At 40.7% G+C, this 22689-nt stretch overlaps 1 protein-coding gene across 2 annotated transcripts; it reads left to right on the top strand.

The window, feature by feature from the left end:
- The first annotated feature begins 1947 nt into the window (after positions 1 to 1947).
- On the top strand, positions 1948 to 17254 carry LOC124259901 (paramyosin-like). Of its 2 annotated transcripts, XM_046694128.1 has the most exons (16): positions 1948 to 2192; positions 6317 to 6385; positions 7182 to 7238; positions 7515 to 7601; positions 8111 to 8277; positions 8672 to 8750; positions 9188 to 9433; positions 9823 to 10152; positions 10495 to 10711; positions 11012 to 11252; positions 12927 to 13122; positions 13465 to 13593; positions 14112 to 14483; positions 15080 to 15280; positions 15551 to 15712; positions 16270 to 17254. In XM_046694128.1, the coding sequence occupies exons 1-15, from the start codon at positions 2091 to 2093 to the stop codon at positions 15707 to 15709; spliced, it is 2652 nt and encodes an 883-aa protein (XP_046550084.1). In that variant the 5' UTR covers positions 1948 to 2090; the 3' UTR covers positions 15710 to 15712; positions 16270 to 17254. The 2 variants fall into 2 exon arrangements, with proteins under 2 accessions (XP_046550084.1, XP_046550085.1); XM_046694129.1 differs by lacking the exon at positions 6317 to 6385.
- The last annotated feature ends 5435 nt before the right edge of the window (positions 17255 to 22689 follow it).

The following is a 22689-nucleotide window of genomic DNA, read 5'->3' on the forward strand; positions in this document are numbered from 1 at the left end:
ACGAGACCTCTCCATTACGAAGACTCATCTTTGCCAGAACGCCAGAAAATGCCACCTATATGTGAAAAGCAATTGTTCGCAACTCGGTGCCAGAATAAAACATGCTGAGTATTAAGTTCCCTCAGCCGAAGGGAAGTCTTGCCCGGCTTGTATCCTCCCCGAGACAGGAGTGCCTATATGCTGCAGACGGTGCGATGTTTGCTTGACTAAGGAAATTTCTATCAACACTTAATAAATAATAGATAGAGGCGTATCGCTGTTATAGTTACAGGAATTGCACTTGGCTCGTATACAAATATGAAATCAAAGCGGATTTGCGTATGATTACCCTTGATCTCAACCTGGTTAATGTCTTCGAGGATAACAACAGTGTGAGGAATTGCAAAGATAACCGTTACGTAAATGATTTTCGCCTGTCTGTGACTCTGTGATTACTTTCCCGGGTTGTAACTGCAGATTAAGAACCTATGGAAATATGATAAAACCATCACTGTAACTTTTTCATGTAGTTATAGACCATGCTATCGATCATTTACTTTGTTGTATCCTTATATCTCTGTTGTGAAGAATAGCCGTATTTGGGTCGTTGCCAAGGGGTACCATTTCTTTCGGGATCAAAATTTACCGTTTTTTTAGCTAAAATGGACATGTACAAAAACAATGTTAACCATTTCAGCCGTTTTTTTTTGTAGAGATCATTTTAATAGAACTAATCAACATATCCTTTTTAAATCTAAAGTTCGTTATTTTAAATACTGAATTCTTTTCTCTGATTTTCTGTGTTATATGTTATACATCTGTACATATTGAATCTCTATATCGTTCTAACATGGCTGGCATTTCGTTGATATGGTGTAGGGGACAGCTCTGCCTGACAGTTCATTGAAACCTCGTAATATTACAATGGCAAGTAGAAATCACCAATAAAGGTCACCAATTCAGGCTTTTTCAACAATGTAAAATTAATATCAATTAATATGGAATCTATTTTCTTAAACACTGATCACGGAAACAGACGTACACTGATGAGAGTTCATATCTCTGCTGCCGCCTTAATGATATGTAACCACATATCCTGATATCACACCGTATCCACTCTCGGTACAAAGACAGTGGTAAGCGTTTTGCACAGAAGCATCCCGCGTGCCAGATAAATCAGCCCAGCCGGGCGAGGTATCAACAAGAAGGTCAGATTCATCCACACCCAGAATAGATGTCCGAGGGAAAGCTGCTTGTCTTCGTGAAAGATATCAAATACACATACTCTCCATCCCCCACAACATTACATGTTACAAGATGCCAGTGGACGCAAGCACATTATCATTTATTATGTCTAGCCCAGACCGTTTATCCCATCAGGAACTCTTGAATTTCAAGGTCGAAAATTGTATATTGATAACTGCTCTTCTGTTTAAATCATAAAAAATACTTAACTATGTTTTTGCTGTATAGTCGGTCCATTTTTAGCTCAGATATTTTCTGTTCAAGTAAATATCTACTCCAAGCTTTTGTCTACGTAACTCGGTTGCTAAGGACATATTTGGATTCGCATATTTGTTGAGTAAATCGCGCAAGCTAGCAATGGTTCTCCCCTGACGGGCCGTGTTTCCACACTGACGCTCTTACTCATCCCCGATAGGGGCGAACCCATTCCATATATGGCGCATGAACCGACTCAACATTAAAACACTGCAAAATATTAAAGAAACAATGAATAAACTTTCTGTAACCCATATATACATATATCACTAATTCAGTCCGTATTATGATTATAATTTTTAGCATTATAAACCTAAGCGAGCGCCATTACGGAAAAGGAAAAGGGGGTTTTCCTTCTTTGACTCGTGCGGGTATCATATTACATTACACGCGAGCATTCTTCCGTTCAGCGCCACCTAGCGGCCGGCCAGAAATATATAAACTGTAGGTAACGGGTATTTAAGGAATTTCTTTCGGGCGTTCAAGCTAGTCTGACTCGAGTACAGTCGTCAGCTAGTACTGGTGCCGAGCAGTAGGAGGGATCGTCCGCTCCGTTTTCGTTTGTTACTTCAATAACATTTGTGTGTTTCTCATAGAAACTATAAGCCACCATGGACTACGGGGATGTATCTTCAAAGGTTGTGCGTTCGGTTACGCACCGAGCCTACAATGTCTACAGGGGCTCGTCACCCGCCACCCAGAACAGACTTGAGGTAGGAAAATTAGTTTTGTGATAACAAATGATAACACTTCACAATAATATATGTAATCAGTATTGTTCTTGTTCAAATCGTTACGTTTCAACTGAAAGTCCAGCTTTAAGGTTTGGAAACCTTTCAAAATGGTTTGCGATTCAAATGATGATATACAGTTAAATATTTCTGTGAAATGATGATGAACTGAAGGAAAGGTATGTTATTTGAAACGCTAAAACATGTGTAGGTGTAAATATGAATCGGCAAATAGTAGAATGAATACAGATTGCCGAGTTCGTACGAAAAGATTTCCTTTACATCAAAAGCATACCCAACCGAGAACCACTGGTTCTCATTCTCTGTTTCATGGCTTGCGAATACTTCTGCAACCCAAAGCTGGATTTTCTGTTTCGTTTTGAAGTTATGTCTTGCTTACTACTTCTATTGTTGCAGTCTTAATCAAATAACTATTAAACTTGTTCAAAGCTCAGCGAAGTTTTAGTTCTGATTAGGTGACAGTGTTGAATACTTGTTTATCTTATATGTGCTATATGTCACTAAACAATTAACAAGCTTTTAACTGTGATTCATATCTAACCCTTTGACCTTGATCGATTGATAAGAATCATCCGTGCAATATGTTATTGATGGGTACACATGCACTTCATAAACTGAGATGAAAGTTTCAGGTAATTCACATAGGATATTAGTTGAGCAACTTTTAGCCATGAAAAGGGAAAGATGGGAAAGGACGATGATGGGTCGGGTGGGAGTGGATATATGAAGGAGGGTGAATTGAAAACCAGGAATACTTTGAAAATAGGTACCTGCTACTGTGGACGTTTGAATGAGGTAAAGGAATAGAAGTATTTCTCATAATTCTAGTTGAAATAAAATTCTACAAATGGAAAATAATTGAGGCTAGCATGCAAAAGGATTGGTAAAACTAAAGACAAAATGAAAATATTTAGCGTAACCAGATATACACTAAGCGGAAAACCAGATCTTGACATACTCGTGATGATTGCAAAGTATATACAATGACGTCATAATTCGTCTTTAAGGGGAAGCGCGCAGAGAACTGATTATCTTATCATTCGCAAGACGCGGGGGGTTAGAACAGAGGGGAGCAGGGACGGGGGTGAGGGCATCTGTTTCTGTCAGGCACATGATAACACCAACTGCAGTGGCGCAATCATATACAGTCTGTTATCTTGGCAATGCACAGAATGGTAGAATTTAGGTAGCAGTTTCTTCTTCCGAATAAAACATATTAAATTCTAACGTGGTATCACTTAATAAATTTGTCCATATCGGAGAAAATACGTATATTATTGGGTATTATTAAGGGTATAAAATACATGAAGTAAACTTAAAATACATTAACAGTAGCAATATTCAGAAAACTACAAAATTCCCAATTCCTAATGATTGCAGTCTGACCCACAGTCTCTTATCAATTTCCATTCCATCGAGTGCTTTCTGCAACACAAACGTCTAAATGAACCAAGTCTAGAGTTATCTTGGGTTAAGGTCTGAACCTCACTTTTCATTAAAGTTCTTTTTGAAATTAAATTGAGTTAATAGTTTCTATCAAAATTAGATCTATTCGGAGACTGAGCGCTCTTACGATGAAAGCGCTGAATTCTACAAGAAAGAAAGACGGGACTAAAAAGGTTATTATTTGCTGACACAAATGGTTACATCTTCTCCTCACACGAGACAAACACTGTAGTCAGCACATTCCCCCTCATCATCCTGCTATGACCTGTGTCGAGGCCTCCTGTTATGGGCATCCCTGATGAGCTTCAGTAGCTAGCGGGAATTATCTATTGGTGTACCGTTACACGGCACTAAAAATAGATCTTCTGCCTCCTACCTAACTTTCTCCTAGCAACGAGTGCCTCCCGCCTGAGGTAATCTGACATGGAGCCGAATGTGCTCAATTCATCATCGTCCGTACCTTTTCCAGTTCGTCTTTCCGTAATTCAATACACGGATCCGCCATCTTGATTTTATAAGTGAACAATCAAAGAATACTTACACAATTATAATTTGTTATATTTTCAATTGGAGAACTAAACACTTTTTAGAATACATAAAGGTGTTTAGAGTTAGGATTATTTAAACTATAGTTGAGGGTAATATCAATTAATTATATAATAAGTCTGCTTCCAGAATTAACTGTACATATTCCATAACGATACGATAGACATTCTTACTTTCCTTTTTTCTTCCCCAACATGTCTGTATACATTCAGTAAACTGTTATCTTAATAGTATAAATTTTCAGTTTGACATTTTCCTGAATATTGGATTAATGCAGACCTGGATTACATTATCTTTTCACGCGGAGAATGGATACACCTGCATTAAATTGGATTAAATTCAAGATGGCGGCACTTCTGCTGGACATAGTATTGGATCGTAATGGTGGATTTCTTCATCTACCAAATGCTCTGAGGATAGAAACCAGCCACATCCACGGATTAGCTCATCATTCAATGAGTACTGTTGACAAAACATAAAACATATTTGTCAGTTTTATTATCGTGGAAAACAGCACCGACCGGTACCTCTCATCTTCAGTGAGGGAGCAAGCAAAAGCTATAAATAGGCATCGTGCCTCCTTTTATGGGCCGCCTGTCTCGTTGGCCCGTTCCCGCCGTGTTACACGGAACTGAAGGTATCTGACTGAAATCATCGCTTGTCTCGTCTGCGTGTACTAAGCAGACGTGAACTTGTCTCAGTCGTGTGACGTAGGAAAGTGAAGATGCACTTGAAAACCTTATCAGAATACATATTTTGCTTTGCAGTTGCACTTGCCACCTGTTGAATCGTTGAAGCTTCTGCTACCAAAATATTATTCGTTAGGATCAAGCGTCATCACATGAACATTACACAACGACATAGTATTTACACTGGTGACCCTGGAGATTATTTTGATAACACCTAAGGCCATACTGGTCACATTCAAGAAGATAATATAATAACAAATCATTCAAATACATTACATTATCTATCAAATTTAGGATTAGATGTGTATCTCAAAACAGGAAGTACAAGAACTGAACCTGAGTCACATGTCCTAAATACATGGACCAAACAAAAGATCCAGAATCGGTTATACCCGAGTCCTTTTGACATGGACTCAAAAGGATAGCCACTTTTCTGTGTTCATGTAATATTTAAGTTTTGGATGCAGCTCCCAACACAAACTGAAACACAATCATCAACACAAGGCACAGTACCTCAGAGCAATGACACAATCCCATCTGTTTGTTGTTTAACGCCGAACTTAGAAATATTAACGATAAATGGCGACTTCCATCTATACATATTGCACTGTTGATTGGTCTCGTGATTACGCGAAAATTGTTATTTTGCTTTTTTCCTAATTTCTGTTATTCAGCTCTTTTTTTTCAAGTTTGTTATTCTTAAAGCAGTATATTTATGAAAATATACGAAAGTCAATGTGTTATCAACAGCTAACCCATGTTGTGTTGTTGCTACAATATGCATACAATTGCTTGTATACCATGTTCATTATAATGTATTTATTATTTTAATTACTAATAACGGTTATTGCATAATAATTTCTTCTCTGTAGAAAACAAAAAACCTTGTTTGAATGTGAAAACAAAATATTCAGAGGATACAAAATTGCGAATACCGTTAACAGTATACAATGAATTCAAATGTTATGGAAAGTATTTGCTGTAATAGTGGATTCGTTTTATTGTCAGCGGTTCCCGCGAAATAATATTCTCACAAAAGGACATTCAGGCTGCTACTTATCAATTGTCATACGAGGCGGGGCGGTGGGGTAGCCTAGCGGTTCAAGCGTTCCCACGTCACGCCAAAGACCCCGGGATCGATTCCCTACATGGGTACAATGTGTGAAGCCCATTTCTGGTGTCCCCTGCCGTGATATTACTGGGATATTGCTAAAAGCGACGTAAAACCACACTCACTCACTCACTCATACGAGGCTTTCAAGTACAGTGTACACTTGTCTGTGTGCCAGGTAAAACAAGGTTTTGCGTTTTGGATGTTTGTAGTGCAGCAGCCTTGGCCATCACTGAGGTCTAGCTTTAGCTGTCCAACTCTTGCACTAACTCCAACAATGGCTTTGCTCTCAGGTTGTTAACGAATCACGTGTCCACAATACTCAGCGACAGTTTGCCCAAGATGAAGAACATAGGTTTCAGGTACTGTGTAAGTGGAACGAGTGGCCCTCTTTCTCCCGTCTTTACAGTTAGCTCCCTTTAGGGATGTTTGCTGTGACCAATCAACGACCGCTTTACAAAGTTGATAGGGTCGGAGTCAGCCAGAATCGATGTCACAAAAAGTTGAGCAAATTTGAATTTTCATTGCGATAATGCAATGACTGGCTAGTTGACGTCCGATCGGCACCTTCACCTGAATCCTTCTCTCGTACGCTCCTAAATATATTCAAACTTTCTCCATTTCTGTTCTCATTCTCGGCCACGAAGTTTCGGTAGATGTGATTCACCACGCACAATGTTTCCCTTGCACCGCAACCCGTTTTAATTCTTCCACGAAAAGTACCAACGATGAATATTTCATCTCCTCAATAAACACCCCTTATAAATCCCAACAACGACATTATTCCTTATCGCAAAAAGCTTTCTGTTGTTTGAATTTGTAGTTTATAGCTTGTAGCATGACGTTTAAATATTTACCTTTTAAAACCACATTTAAGAATGTTTATTCGTATGTTGCATGTATTTTAAATTCTTTTTTATCTGGTATATAACAGAAAAAAGGTTTTGTAGTTTGTATGAAATGGCACCATTATAAAAATTCTGCTTTGTATTGCATAGGTTCCATTTCCTGTTTATCCATTTCCGTGTTTAATTACTTTTTTATTTTCTAACGTGTATGTTTTATAAGTATTTCGCACGAATGATATAGAAGTTATTGTTTCTCAAAGATTTCGTGTTTCAATTAAATCTTTATATGCATTATGCTTCCTGTTGCCAGGCACGCATCAGAGAGCTGGAGGATTCCCTTGATATCGAGAGAGATTGCCGAGTCCGCGTAAGTACCACTTGCTTCATCAACAACACTGACCCTTCCGGTTCTTCAGGGCTAAATACACCCATTTAGGATAGCTATATTTTGTGGTCAAGAAAATAACTCGTGCATATTATCAATCTTATACAATGTTATACATTATGCCTATTCTCACATGTGTTATTAAAGTCGGAAAGAAAATGATTTTCCATGCAACATATTATATTAAGAATAAACAGAAGGTTAATATCAAACTACGTCATGCCGCTTATAATACCTGTGGTGCTTTTCCCCATACAGGCTGAGAAGAACTTGGCTGAGATCACGTTCCAGTATGACCAGGTAGCTGACAGACTGGAAGAGCAGGGAGGAGTTACTGTCCAACAGGTCAGTGCCCGTGGTCAATAACTGACCATATCTCCCCCCAAGGCCCGCAGGATTCCAGGGTTTCGTTCTTGTAGTTCGAGCTATTGGTCAAAACAACTGGAGCTAAGAAACCTTAGCATATAGATGTTAAACATTGTTTTGCGTTGGCATTATTTAAGTGCTATTTGCTCTGTATATTATGAGACCTTAGGAAGTATAAGTTTGGAGTTATTCCTTAAGGATATTACTGAAAGCCAGAGAACAATCCAATGATGTTTGTCATTATTTTTATAATTCCGAACAGAGCAGTAAATTTCTATTAATTTTCCTTATATTTTCATTCAGCATATGTGTAATGCAGTAGGTACCTTATAAACTGTTACGACCAAATCTTGCTCATCGACATGCTATAGACGTTTCAGTGTTTCATTTGGTCTTTGAATGTATTCAGCGTGGAGTTTCATTTTGATTAACGACGTTGATTAATAGTATGTGATTATACTAAGACGATTCTATGTGGCTTCTTGCAGATCGAGATCAACAAGAAACGTGAATCTGAGTTGAACAAGGTACGAAAGGACCTGGAGCTTGCTGTCATCTCTCACGAATCAGCAGAGGCCAGCCTTAGGAAGAGGAACCAAGAGACGATCAACGACCTTACTGACCAACTCGAGTACATGACTAAGCAGAAGAACAGGTCAGTACATCACTACAGTTAATACAATAACTCACTACAGTGAGTGAGTGAGTGGGTATGGTTTTACGCCGTTTTAGCAATATTCCAGCTCTATCAGGGATGGGGACACCAGAAATGGGCTTCACACATTGTACCAACGGGTCTTTGGTGTGACGAGCGAACGCTATAAGCACTGGCTACCACACCGCCTCTTTACTACAGTGGGTAATCTGTGTATAACTGTGACATTAGAATATTGCTGAAAGCGGCGTAAAACCATAATTGTTTCATACTTAATTACAGGCGACCAAAATATAACTGGAATATTGCTGAGCGAACAATTTTAATTGGTTGTATGTTTGTTTGATTGTGTGTTTGTTGTCCTTGTTGTCTTATGACTTTATTTGTTTTCCAGAACCGAGAAGGAGAAGCACCAGCTTATCATCGAAATCGACACCGTTCAGGGTTTGAACGACTCCCTGGCCAAGGCCAAGGTAAGCGGCACTTGTAGAGAGGGTGTATTCCTGAAGACTACTCATTACTCCCTAAAGTGAAACTTTGATGACATGACTTTATGGCTTCTTTTCCAAAAGGTTTGAATAACATCACTTTGGTTGTCTTGCACCATATGAGACGAAGGGGTAGCCTATTGGTTAAAACGTTTGCTCGTCACACGGAAGAGTCGGGTTCGATTCCCCTCATGGGTTCAGAGTGTGAAGACGTGACGTGAAATTGCTAGGATATTGCTAAAATTGGCGTAAAACCACACTCAATCACTCACTCTTGTACTAGGGATAACAGATTCCATAGTCCACATCATTCTTTTTTGCTGATAGTATCATACGTAAGAGCATAAGGCGTGTAGACTCATGCACTTGAACTGAATGCCGTTGACCAACCTGTAGCACAAATGAACATTACCTTTCACCAGAGTTCTGCCGAGAGCCGCGCCGAGGGTCTCCAGGGATCCGTGGACCGCCTTAAGCTCCAAGTTGATGACTTGACCCGTCAGCTGACCGACGCCAACAGTGCCAAGGCTCGTCTTACACAGGAGAATTTCGATCTGCAGCACCAGGTGCAGGAACTGGACAGCGCCAACGCCGCTCTCGCCAAGGCCAAGTCTCAGCTTCAAGCTTCAAATGATGACCTCAAGAGACAGCTTGATGACGAGAGCAGGGTAAGGGTGAAATGCATTTTGCTTTCAAATGAATTGATACAAAGTTGAAATTTCTGGCTGCAGACATGCTATTTGACAGGCTTGATTCTTCAAAATTTCATTTTGATAATAATCTATGACGTCGTCCAACTGACAGGAATATACTTTTCTCATTCCCGGAAATATCTCCTTTGGACGACTTGTTCATTACGTAAACTTATGTTCACATTTTTCGCTAGGCGGTTCATCATTTCATGTTTAGATGTAGCAATGTTCGTTGACTCCATGAAGATTCTTGATACTAGCTACTTTCCAATGATATTTCGCATGTTTAACCATATTGTAATTATTGCACAACGCTCCACCAATTCACGGCAGAACAATTCAAACGAATCCTTCTTCGTTCACAGCAACGACAGAACCTGCAGGTGCAGTTCTCTCAGCTCCAGAGCGACTACGACAGCTTGAATGCCCGTTACGAAGAGGAATCCGAAGCTGCCTCTACCCTGCGCACACAGCTGAGCAAGGTCAACGCCGAATTCGCCGCTCTCAAGGCTAGATTCGAGAAGGAGTTGATGGCCAAGACTGAAGAGTTGGAAGAGCTCAGGCGCCGACTCAACACCAGAATCGCTCAGCTGGAGGATGAGTGCGAGGGACTTCGCGCCAGGAACAACAACCTGGAGAAGACCAAAGCTAAACTCACAATTGAAATCAAAGAAATCACCGTTGAACTTGAAAATGTAAGTGATAATTAAGACAGTAAGCTACGAATATGACGAATTTCCCTTACTTTTTAAATAGTTATCAGCGAAATATAACCTTCAATGGCTTTTTGGTTTGCTACTATTGATATTAGTTTAGTACTGGTAATGCCTTGCGTCCGGTTAGCCCTGACTGGTTCCACGTTGTGAATAAAGTCTAAGACCAGCGCCACTTCCGGTATTCCTCCCAATCAGTTGACAGAGGGTGACATAACTGAAGTAGTATTCTGTTGTATCCCAGACTCAGATTTGTAAAGCGTCTATTCTATAACAGGTTCACATGAACACAGTATATCATTATCATTCTTTCCTTTGTTTTAGACTCAAATCATTGTCCAAGATCTCACTAAGAGGAACCGTGCCCTGGAGAATGAGAACGCAGTGCTCCAGAGACGTGTCGATGAGCTTGGAGCAGAGGTTACCGCTCTCAGAGCCGAGAAGGCCAATCTGGAAGCTGAGGTTCATAGACTCAGAGTTGCCAACGCCGAGCTCACCGAGCGCAATGACAACCTTCAGAGAGAGAACAAGAACCTTTCGGGTGCGTTAGTCATACCTATATAATTTTCAGTGGTCCAATAACGGTTAATGCAATCGTGTGTAGGTGAATCAAATTATCCATTTTGGAGACACATTTCACATGATTCATGTCAAAAAGAATTTCGCAATAACTGAACAGCAAGTTCTGAAAAATATATATAACGCACAAATAAGAGGAGCCCACTTTGGGCAACAACACACGGCCAAACGACACTCTTTGAAAACGCTCGGACTACTACGCTTATCACCGACCTCACTTCTGGTAAGAGCAAAGGTTTAGATTTAAATTATTATTTTCCAGATCAACTCCGCGAGGTCACGCTTGCTCTGAAGGACGCCAACCGCGAGCTGAACGAACTTCGCCAGATCCGTGCCCAGCTGGAGATGGAACGCGATTCCCTTGCCAACCAACTCCGCGACACCGAAGAGGCTCTCAGAGACGCCGAGGGCAAACTTGCCGCCGCCCAGGCCGCTCTTAACCAGCTCCGCATCGACATGGAGAACAGACTCAGAGAAAAGGATGAAGAGATCGAAAACATCAGGTGCGAAAGTTGTATGCCTTTGAGAGTGTTATCTCCCTTTGTGGAATCAAATTCTGCGGAGTTCATGTCATCGATGAGACTATAATATCTTCTATAATATTTCGTATACAACTATCAACTTGTAGAAACCCTTTTGGATGAATTTGACTATTCCAATATTGTCGAATTTCACTGTGACATATAGATCATATTTTGGCAACTTACATAAATACATTATGAATGCATCCTTTCGGAACTGATGACAAAACTTTCAACGAACTGCACAGTGGTACACAGGTTTTGTTGTTCTCCAAATGTGTATTGCTAACCAAACAAACGACCTCAAGCTCTTTCGATATTCCATACCGACCTACCTGCCGTTCCTAGAACGGTATTGTTGTACATTAAATGACATTTACAGACTGAAACGAAACCCATTTGACATTTATAAAGACTACCATGTTCACGATGTCATGGGTTCTGTTATTTAAAGGTGTTTGCGATGTCATGGGTTCTGTTATTTAAAGGTGTTTGCGATGCATTTGTCTGGAGAGCCGTTTCTCAGTGTCGGCAACACATCCTTTCTTGAAATACACTGCGAAAACGAATTTGTGAAGGAAATCAGTCAGACGATAATCTTCTATCGGTTCTTTGATAGTAGGCGAACATCTGTATCGTTCTATCCATAGGTGTATCACGGCATTTGTACATTCCTACAGTCTAGCTACACCTACATGATCAAATGCTAACACGGTCGGAAACAGGTGGTGGTTTACCTTCTTGTCCCGGATGGTTGTTCCTAGAATTCCTTTACGTCATTGCCTGATATTCTGGCACCAAACATCTGCTGTAGGCTCTTTAGATTGCCCTTTGGTATTTGTCACTCTCGGCGTTTTTGTTCTGTTACTGTTATGCTCGGCTAAAATAGGGATTAGTCTCTTTGTGAATTTGTTTGTTTCGGATTGGATCAGAATTACGTTTCGGATTAGACCAACGATTTGACTTGTGTCATAATGGATATACGCCCCGAAATTCATGACATAAGCGAAAAGGAAATGATGTAAGCATACCTAATGTGATATTTGCATTGACCTTCTGTCGAACTCAAGGTGATCGTGTTGTGGTGGTGGTGTATATTGCTGAGGACATTGTCCAGACCCGATGTCATGACTTTTTCCGCGTTTGCAGCCATTGTGTTTCTAAATATGCGCCTGTATCGGGTTTTAATTGTGATGATATACTCCACTTGTATATGAAATCAACATGTGTCGCGCAGATCGTATCAGGTTGCTTTTTGTTTTGACCAAGTAGTAAGAGATTTACACAGAACGTATACCAATTCATCAACTGAATAAGTCCAGATGTAGAAATACCAGCACAGATGCAATCAGCACGTGTGTTGTGTGGCTTTGATTAATTTCAGTTTAATAACCTGAATCACTTTCTTTCCATACTGAGTCATCCTTAAGGAACATTTGCTTGTCTGTTCAAAGATATATGTATCGATGACGTATTTTAGATACTGCTGTATATTATAATGTCTGCGAACGTGAATGTTTCACCACTTGGTTAAACCAGCGTGATCAACAACACACACTCAAACGGCACCCTTTGAGAACCCTCTCATTACTGCATTTATCACCGACCTCACTTCTGGTAAGGCCGTCACTGACTTTCACCTTTTGTCCGTCACAGGAGAAGCAGTGCCCGTGCCATTGAGGAGCTCCAGCGTACCCTCATCGAGGTTGAGACCCGCTACAAGACCGAGATCTCCCGCATCAAGAAGAAGTACGAGACCGACATCAGGGAGCTTGAGGGAGCTCTGGACAACGCCAACAAGGCCAATGCTGAATACCTTAAACAGATCCGCTCTCTGCAACTCAGAGTCAAGGTAGGACTCAAATGTCTTCCTATTTCTTTCTCAGACTAATACATGTTATTTGAAATGATCGTGGGTACAATGTGTGAAGCCCATTTCTGGTGTCCCCCGCCGTGATGTTGCTGGAATATTGCTAAAAGCGGCGTAAAACCAAACTCAGTCAGTCAATCAGTGAAATGATCGACATATGTAAGTGTCCTTCGAGGATGTAACTTTTGGCTACCATCTACTAAATAAGGGTTAGAGTAGTGACAACACTTTAAACCCTTTTATCTTCTAATGTCCACACCTCGTCACAAACGTAATCATCCACGCATCACTATTGACTAATGAGCGTGTCTGTGTGTTCTGCAGGAGCTGGAGGTTCTTCTCGAGGAAGAGCGCCGCCTGGCCGATGACCTCCGTGGCCAGCTGTCCGTATCCGAGAGGAAGCGTATTGCCCTTCAACAGGAAGTTGACGATGTCAGATCTCTGCTTGAAGCTGTGAGTACCTTGACATTCTATGTTCACAAACGCAGGATGCATTATGTTCTACAACAGCTGATCACGTCTTTGTTGTACAGTTTCCCTGCCGAGACACGCGAGATTAGATGTTCAAGGAAATAGTGGAGACATAGATATGCACCAATTGACTCAATCGTAACATTCAGAAATTGTTGTCTCGATATTCATGGGACCAAAAAATATCGAGTTATCCGAACTTTGAGACATCCGACCAGGGCATATAATCACATATAACTATGAAAGTTAACAAAACAAAAAGTGGATTTCATGTATATTTATTTGTATATACATTTTTACTCACAGGGATCGCAATCACACACGATAATTAGATTTAAATGCTGTATGAATTCACTTCAAGAACTATATATCGTGGACTTTTCAGATTGTTAATAATGCCTGAATTTAATCGTTTAAATCGGAAAACCATTGTTAACTGACAAATCATAATTCAGTTGTTGAAACTGTAACCAGTCTGTATAATATGCCATTTCTCCCAGGCCGAGAGAGCCCGCAAGAATGCCGAGAACGAGCTTGGTGACGCCAACGCTCGCCTGTCCGAGCTCCAGATCCAGGTGACCTCCCTCACCAACGACAAGCGCCGCATGGAGGCCGACATTTCCGCCATGCAGTCCGACCTGGAGGATGCCATCAACGCCCAGAGAGCCGCCGAGGAGAGAGCCGACAGACTCTTCAACGAGAATGTGCGTCTGGCTGATGAGCTGAAGCAGGAACAGGAGAACTACAAGAACGCCGAGAGCCTCCGCAAGCAGCTGGAGATCGAGATCCGCGAGATCACTGTCCGTCTGGAGGAGGCCGAGGCATTCGCCACACGGGAAGGCAAGAGGATGGTTGCTAAGCTCCAGGCCAGGGTGAGTACTAGATGCCAATGTTATTCATGGTATTCTGTAAGCCTCCTCTTGGGGTACAGCGAGCCTCCTGACGGTGTTCTGTTAGCCTACTCTAGATGTTTTGTAAGCCTAGTCTTGGTGGTTTTCGTAAGCCTACTGGGCGGTGGGGTAGTCTAGTGGTTAAGGTGTTCGCTCGCCACGCCGAAGACCCGGGTTCGATTCCCCACATGGGCACAATGTTTGAATCCCATGTCTGGTGTCCCCCGCCGTGATATTGCTGGAATATTGCTAAAAGTGACGTAAAACCAAACTCACTCACTCGTAAACCTACTGATGGTGTTCTCTAAGCTTAAGCTTGGTATACTGTATGCACACGCTTAAGCTTATAAACCTCGATTCACGATGAGGTGTATGTCTACACATGATGATCTGAAACGGCAACGGTGAAAGATTTTGCAGATATAGCTGTCCCTAAAACATCAATTTGTATTAACGGCTGAATGATAAGCCTGTGGTGCTAAACACATACCATCAATCCCAAAGACTGTTTAAGCAAAGGACCTGTAGTTTTATGTATTTATAGCAATTCTGAAATCATGGTATATTTGATATTGCAGATCAGGGACCTTGAGGCCGAGCTTGAGGCTGAACAGAGACGCGTGAGGGAGGCATTCGCCACCAGCAGGAAGCTGGAACGCCAGCTGAAGGAGATCCAGATGCAGACTGATGATGACCGCAGGATAGTCGCCGAGACCATGAGCATCAACGATCAGTTATCTATGAAGGTCAAGGCATACAAACGCCAGATCGAGGAAGCCGTAAGTGAAAACATGCTATATATGATTAATCATTTAGTAACAGCAGATGCTTTCTTACCAAGATGAGGCGGTGGGGTAGCCTAGTGGTTAAAGCGTTAGCTCGTCCAACGAAGACCTTTCGATTCCCCACGTGGGTACAATGTGTGAAGCCCATTTCTGATGACCTCGCCGTGATAACGCTTGGATATTGCTAAAAGCGATGTAAAACCCAACTCACTCACTCACTCACTCAGTCCACTGACCTAACATATGTATTCTGTGGTCTTACAGGAGGATGTCGCCAACCTTACAATGAACAAGTACCGCAAAGCTCAGCAGCTGATCGAGGAGGCTGACCACAGAGCCGATACCGCTGAGAAGAACCTTGTCGCCGTCAGACGGTCACGCTCCATGTCTGTTACAAGGGATGTCAAAATCGTCAGAATATAAACGGTAGGCTTCGATATCATGATAGTTGTCCTAGAGAGAGGGTCAGTCACAGTAAGGTGAGATTCAATGTACACACTGTGATCTTGACAGCTGTGTTCGCCTCTGTGGAGGCTGAGTAGCTCGATAATTAATAGCTGTATTTGAAAACAATAAAAGCTGCAAAAGCATGTTGGATTCAGCCTATACTCACCGCTTTGAGTCGGTTAGAATATTTGTTTACGTACCTACACAATTTGGTTCTTTTTAAGTAATCTACAATTCACGTTTTTTCACCCCTGACCTGACCTGAAGCATTCGTCACCACTCGCCCCTTTCCGCATCCTCGGCTTGTCCCGGAATAACACGAGTAAGTCTCGTATGGACCCTGAAGGACACTGTATTGGGCCCTACCGGCCGTTTTCTGGCTTCCTCTTAAATATTGCTAGAATGCAGCGGAATGTAGGGTAAACTATTATTCAGTTGCATAATAAGGAACTTTTACACACATGCTGATAGCATTGTCTTGTTGGGTGGATTTCATTGAGTGTACCGTTCCTGACATATTTTTCGTTTCGTTTCAGGATCCGTCAAAACTACCTTAGTAGATGACGTCAATTGTACAAAGTTACTCGCAACCCCGTCCTTCTATCTGTGTAAATTTCTTTGGTCTTTATGGCAACGCGTTGAGTTTTGCAAGCAACCATGCGTTTATGTTGCATGTGTCTGGACTTTACATAGAAGGGACAATACGTTGTCATGGAAATATATTCCTCGCCATGGTTACTGAAGCTCGGCACGGCAGAGGGCTCTAAGAGACGTGACGTCACGGCAACATCCTCGACAGATGATACCCACTTTCTGGGCAAATTAAAAAACCACGTGCAGACTCGTTTACGCGACTAATTTGCATTTTGCAATGCAGACAATGACACGTGAACATTTTGCACGTGACAGTATCCACTCGTCAACACTGCCAATTTGTGATGTACTTCCTCAAACATTTCAAGTTTCTTAGGACTCTTCTGAAGACCACGTGACCCTCTGACACGGCTGAAAATATTTGATCTTCTACATTGTAATATTCTTTCAAGTGCAATATTAGTTATTTAAACTTTTATATGTTATAAAGATTCATTGTGATATTTATTGAAAATGTGAGAAAAAGAAACAATTTAATATTTTTCTCAGGATATCGTTTCAGAATAATGCGGAGATTTCTAAAGAATAACGTTAATTCGATTGGACTGTTAAGCTCTTGTACGCATGCACGTGCTGCTGCAATGGTACATCCTGATTGGCTACATCGCCAGACAACAACCAATCACTATGTGGCTACGAGACTCAAATAGCCAATAAGTACAAATACGATCATCTCACAGTGTATTTCGATTATTTTCTTGTTTTTTGTTCTTATTTGATGACAAGACAGTTGTAACATACATGTTAGTCGGATGACTCGTTTTGATATTGTGGCTTGTCTAAAACAGCCAAAAACATTGAAATTTCTATACATGTGTATGAACTATTCGCATCGTCAAATAAACGATCATTGCAGCTTTGCTAACAGTGAATTTCGTCTGTGTTTATTCACGATATACCGTAACAAGTCACCATTCATACCTTTGCCCAAGGTTGTCACTAAGTGCAACGATAGGCTGGTGCGGGTTTGAATTCCAGATTCGGATTACTTATGATCAAGGGTTATTCTGTAACATCTTCTAGCAACGTTACATTGAGCTTATTCCAAAGGAAAATGCAAGCCCGTTTTGTAGATGAAACAGTGTTTCCAGATGGGTTTAAAGATACCCCAGTATGTATAAGGTACAGTTGTACGAGGTAACAACAGAATCGCTTCGCATCTTTAAAGCGGAACACTCTATTCTCATTTACTGAATGAATGAAGTCACATCATCATGTTTAGCAATTTGCAACTACATCACATTACAAAACCGGTTTTACAAGTTGGAGATCCGAACCCAAACGATGTTTCTATGGCTTTCCAAAGGTGAGGTGAGGTGAAATGGGGTCGTACTTGAGAATATTTCGCTCATATGACGACGTGCATGCGTGTGTATGTGTGGCTGCTTGTACAAGCCCAGATTGTTCTGGTTTTATAGTGCAAGCTCACTGAGATATCATGCCGCAGTTAAGCATGAATACCCCACTCAGGCACATTATACTGACTCCGAGCTGACCAGTCCTTGTTGTACCCATTAATCCCGTGCGCCAGGCAGGGACCAACAAGTACCATATCTTAACGTCGAACGATCGAACCCACGACCTTCCGTTCTCCGGGCGGACGCTCTAACCACTACACCACGGAGGCGGTATGGCTTTCCACAGCAGCTTGTTTATCTGAATTTGTGAGAGAGGGAGCTTCGTTCACGCAGCTTATAACAACACTTTTAGTTAAATGTCAGCATGCACATCGCTTTGATGCAGAATTTAAGTCTTTTTCCATGGGTTTGTGGCATGTGGCACTAAGATTCCTGTCACACCAAATGGACGCAACTCTACATACCTAACACCTGCAAACGAACATATTCTGGTGAGGTCAAGGAAAAGTCAAGGACCATAATCAGGGCCTGATTTCTCGAAACAAACTTAAGTTTTTAATGAAATTTCAAACTGAGTTTGACAATTTGAAACAGTTGATCTTTTAACTCAACTGCATTTTAAAGATTAAAAATGCTAAAAAGACTTAAGTAATCACCCACCAAACTCAAATTGTCAACTATGTTTGGGTGTAATGTTGATTTCAGTTTATTCTGGGAAAGGCATTTTCCTGCCTTTTGTCAAATTTGAGTAAAAACTCTAACTTAAGTCAAAACTCAGACTTCAGTTTGTTTCGAGAAATCGGGGCCAGGTCAAATCCGCCATTGCCAGTCAAGATGAGCGGACTATGCAACTATGTGAGGTCTATATGTGGAGACCTCAATGAGACACGTTGTTATCAACATTATTACGAGCATCAAAGGCACAATGTCACATATTTGCGACAATATTTTGGCCTATATTGTATATATTGGGGGCATATGCACTCACTTTAGCTTTCTGTTGATGCAATAACAGACTTATTATCCCTTACGACTTGCCTTAAAATCGATAACTGAAACTTCGAGGCGAAGAGTTTCCAGTTGTCATATATGGAATGTAAACGATTGCTCCGTACATCGAAAACTGTCGCACCCAGTGTTGCCGAACTGGCCTCGATCACAAGTTGCGTTATACTTGGATATTCGTAAAGTGCGCTTCAGGGGACATAACTATAGGGTTCGCTTGAAATAACGTTCGGCCGGTAGAGGGAGCGAGAGTCAAGTAATATAATGCAACGTTGCATTAACTCATTCATTCATTTAATATTGTAATCTAAATACGTAATTTTTTCTTTTGGAATAAATTATAAAGTAGCTTCCCCGAGGGCTGATAGTATTATTGAGAGAAATGCATTACATATTTTCAGAGAAATGTGGTGTTACATTGTGCCTTTCGTCATATATTTCTATCAGCTCTTGAAACGAATGTTTAATACACTCAGCACTTTTTCAGCTATATGACGGCGGTCTTTAGGTAGTCGAGTCTGGGCCAGACAATCCAGTGATCAACAACATGAGCATCGATCTACGCAATTGGGGATACAACGACCTGTGTCAACCAAGTCAGCGACCCTGACCATCCAATCCCGTTAGTCGCCTCTTACGACAAGCATGGGTTATTGAAGATCAATTCTAACACGGATCTTCACAGGTCCTTAAAATTGCTCTCCCATCCCGATAAACGTGGCATTGTGTAAAGACAACAATTTTGTGCGGTTCAAAATTAAGGTGGGATCTGGGTAAACAGTTGAATGATGGGTCGATGTGTTTTCTGCATTTTCACACAAAACCTATTTCCAGCAAATGGTTGGGCACATCATCACACATGAATGCACGTGTTTCTCGGTGTGCATGACGTTTATCCGTCATAGTCGGATTGCAGAGTTTGGGTTCGAAATCAGCTTTGAATAATCCAAGATCAATAATTATAGGGTTGTGCGTTTCTAATGAATTTCAGTACATTTGTAACTCAGCAAAGCAAATCGTGATGAGTATCTGAAAATGGTGCGTCTCCATTGAGGCCCTGTATTTTGAGGAATTAACGAAGAGGATATAAATTGTCAAATTTTACATTGTACTTTAAAATTATCTTTGCAAATAGACTTTTCCACCATTAGATCTCCCAATGTTATCCTCAGGCAGTTAAGTAAATGTGTTGAGGGAGTAATCACTCAGTATCCAGTGTACTGCTAAACAATTAAATTAACAAAAATGTCTTTCTAATTCACTCCATTTGGTCCAGGGTGAAAAAGATCAGTGGAACTACTGTTTGATTATTACGATAATGTGACACTTTCAACAACTAAAAGCTGTTGTATTCTAAAATGTAATGCTAAGAGAACGTTAACAGGTCTTTGAAACACACTTTCTGAAACTTGTCCAGGGTGAAAAAGACCAGTGGAACTAATACTTGATTATTACGATAATGTGACACTTTCAACAACTGAAATCTGTTGTAATCTAAAATGTAATGCAAAGAGAACGTTAACAGGTCTTTGAAACACATGTGCTTTCAGGCCGAAATGTTGTGCTACAAAAATATTTGCACCTGTATAAAAATTATATTTTACTGTACACACATTAACTGGAGATGACCAATTTGCCTGGATTAATATATGCCAGAGAATATGGTGGATAATGGTTGATATGAGGACTTCATTACAAAAGTGTTCAAAGTTTTGTAGTGATCGGTGGTTGTACATCAGGTTACATGGGATTTGCTGCTTGTATGTCACCCAGTGATGACCATCCTCAATTTGACCCAACGATGACCATCATTAACCTCACCCAACGATGACCATTGATAACTTCACCCAACGATGATAATCATTAACGTCAACCAACAATGACCATCATTAACGTCAACCAACGATGACCATCATTAACGTCAACCAACGATGACCATCATTAACGTCAACCAACGATGACCATCATTAAACGTCAACCAACGATGACCATCATTAACGTCAACCAACGATGACCATCATTAACGTCAACCAACGATGACCATCATTAACGTCAACCAACGATGACCATCATTAACGTCAACCAACGATGACCATCATTAACGTCAACCAATGATGACAATCATTAACATCAACCAACGATGACCATCATTAACTTCACCCAGCTATGACAACCATAAACGTCAACCAATGATGACCATCATTAACGTCAACCAATGATGACCATCATCAACGTCAACCAACGATGACCATCATTAACGTCAACGATGACCATCATTAACTTCACCCAACGATGACCATCATTAACATCAACCAACGATGACCATCATCATTAACCATCATTAACGTCCAACGATGACCATCATCATTAACGTCATTAACCAACGATGACCATCATTAACTTCACCATTAATCAACTATGACCATCATTAACATCAACCAACGATGACCATCATTAATGTCACCCAACGATGACCATCATTAACGTCAAACCCATCAAGCGATGACCATCATTAACGTCAAACCAACGATGACCATCATTAGCATCAACATTAATCAACGATGACCATCATTAATCATTATCATCAACGTCATCCTAACGATGACCATCATTAACGTCAACCAATCCAACCATTGACGATGACCTGTCCATCATTAACATCACCCAAGCTGACCATCATCATTAACGTCAACCAACAATGACCATCATTAACGTCAACTTCAACAATGACCATCATTAACGTCACGATAACGATGACCATCATTAAAGCCAACCAACGATGACCATCATTAATCAGCGATAACCCACTCAACCAACATTAATAACCATTGATAATGACCATCACCTAGCGATGTCATCATTGGTTAACCAACGATGACCATCATTAACGATGATGACCATGATTACCCACATCATAACGTCAACCAATGCCCAATGACCATCATTAATGTCAACCAACAAAACCATCATAGCGTCAACCAACGATGACCATCATTAACGTCAACCAACGATGACCATCATTAATGTCAACCAAGCGATGACCATCAATCATCATTATCATTAGCGTCAATAGCGATAACCATCACATCCAACGATGTCTATTGACCATCATTAATGATTCACCACAACGATGACCATCATTAACGTAGCGATGACCCATTAGCGTCAACCAATGATGATCCATTGTCATTAAATAACGATGATAATCATTAACATCACTTAACGATGACCATCATTAGCGTCACTTAACGATGACCATTGATAACTTCACCAAACGATGACCATCATTAACGTCAACCAACGATGATCATTGATAACTTTACCCTTTCGCTCGTTAGATACCAAACCATTCACCTGTTTCATAAATATGGTATTACATGGGACATCGTTTAGTATTCTCTATTTATTACTCACCCGTTGAAGATATCAGTTTATTTTACATTGTTATTACACATTGTGTAATAACATCGCGTGATGACGTACGTATGATGTCATAGTGGTTTACAGTTATGACGTCACAATGCTAATACCTCTGTCACAGTAGTATAAGACCTTGTTTGACTCGCAGAAAGCTGAGAGTCATTACAGTTTCTATCAATTTATGTTGGAGAGTAATAAACAGAATACTAAACTTGTTTCCGTGAAATACCATTTTTATAGAAATCATGAAAGATTTAGTATCAAACTCCCTTTCTCTCGTTTCATACCAAATCATTAACTTGTTTAATAAAAATGGCATTAGATATACACAGGTCATTTAGTATCCTCTATTTTTGGAGAGAGTCTTACTCCGCTTCAGCAATATTCCTGCTACATCATGGGAGTGTAAACCAGAAATGGAATTCATACTATCAAAGGACAAAGGACTGTTTGAACTAGGCTATCAATCTGCCCTTTGTTAGTGAAAAACACATCGCAACATAGAACAAACAACATACA

This window comes from Haliotis rubra, unplaced genomic scaffold (assembly GCF_003918875.1).
Source record: "Haliotis rubra isolate DU_JTF1 unplaced genomic scaffold, ASM391887v1 Scf741, whole genome shotgun sequence".
NCBI classification, from domain to species: domain Eukaryota; kingdom Metazoa; phylum Mollusca; class Gastropoda; order Lepetellida; family Haliotidae; genus Haliotis; species Haliotis rubra.

Bases quoted from the DNA above. Each gene is read 5' to 3' on its own strand.
- LOC124259901 (XM_046694128.1), top strand. From the start codon at position 2,091: ATGGACTACGGGGATGTATCTTCAAAGGTTGTGCGTTCGGTTACGCAC. The intron at 7,602-8,110 runs GTCAGTGCCCGT...GGCTTCTTGCAG, and splicing joins GAGGAGTTACTGTCCAACAG to ATCGAGATCAACAAGAAACG. The intron at 8,751-9,187 runs GTAAGCGGCACT...ACCTTTCACCAG, and splicing joins ACTCCCTGGCCAAGGCCAAG to AGTTCTGCCGAGAGCCGCGC.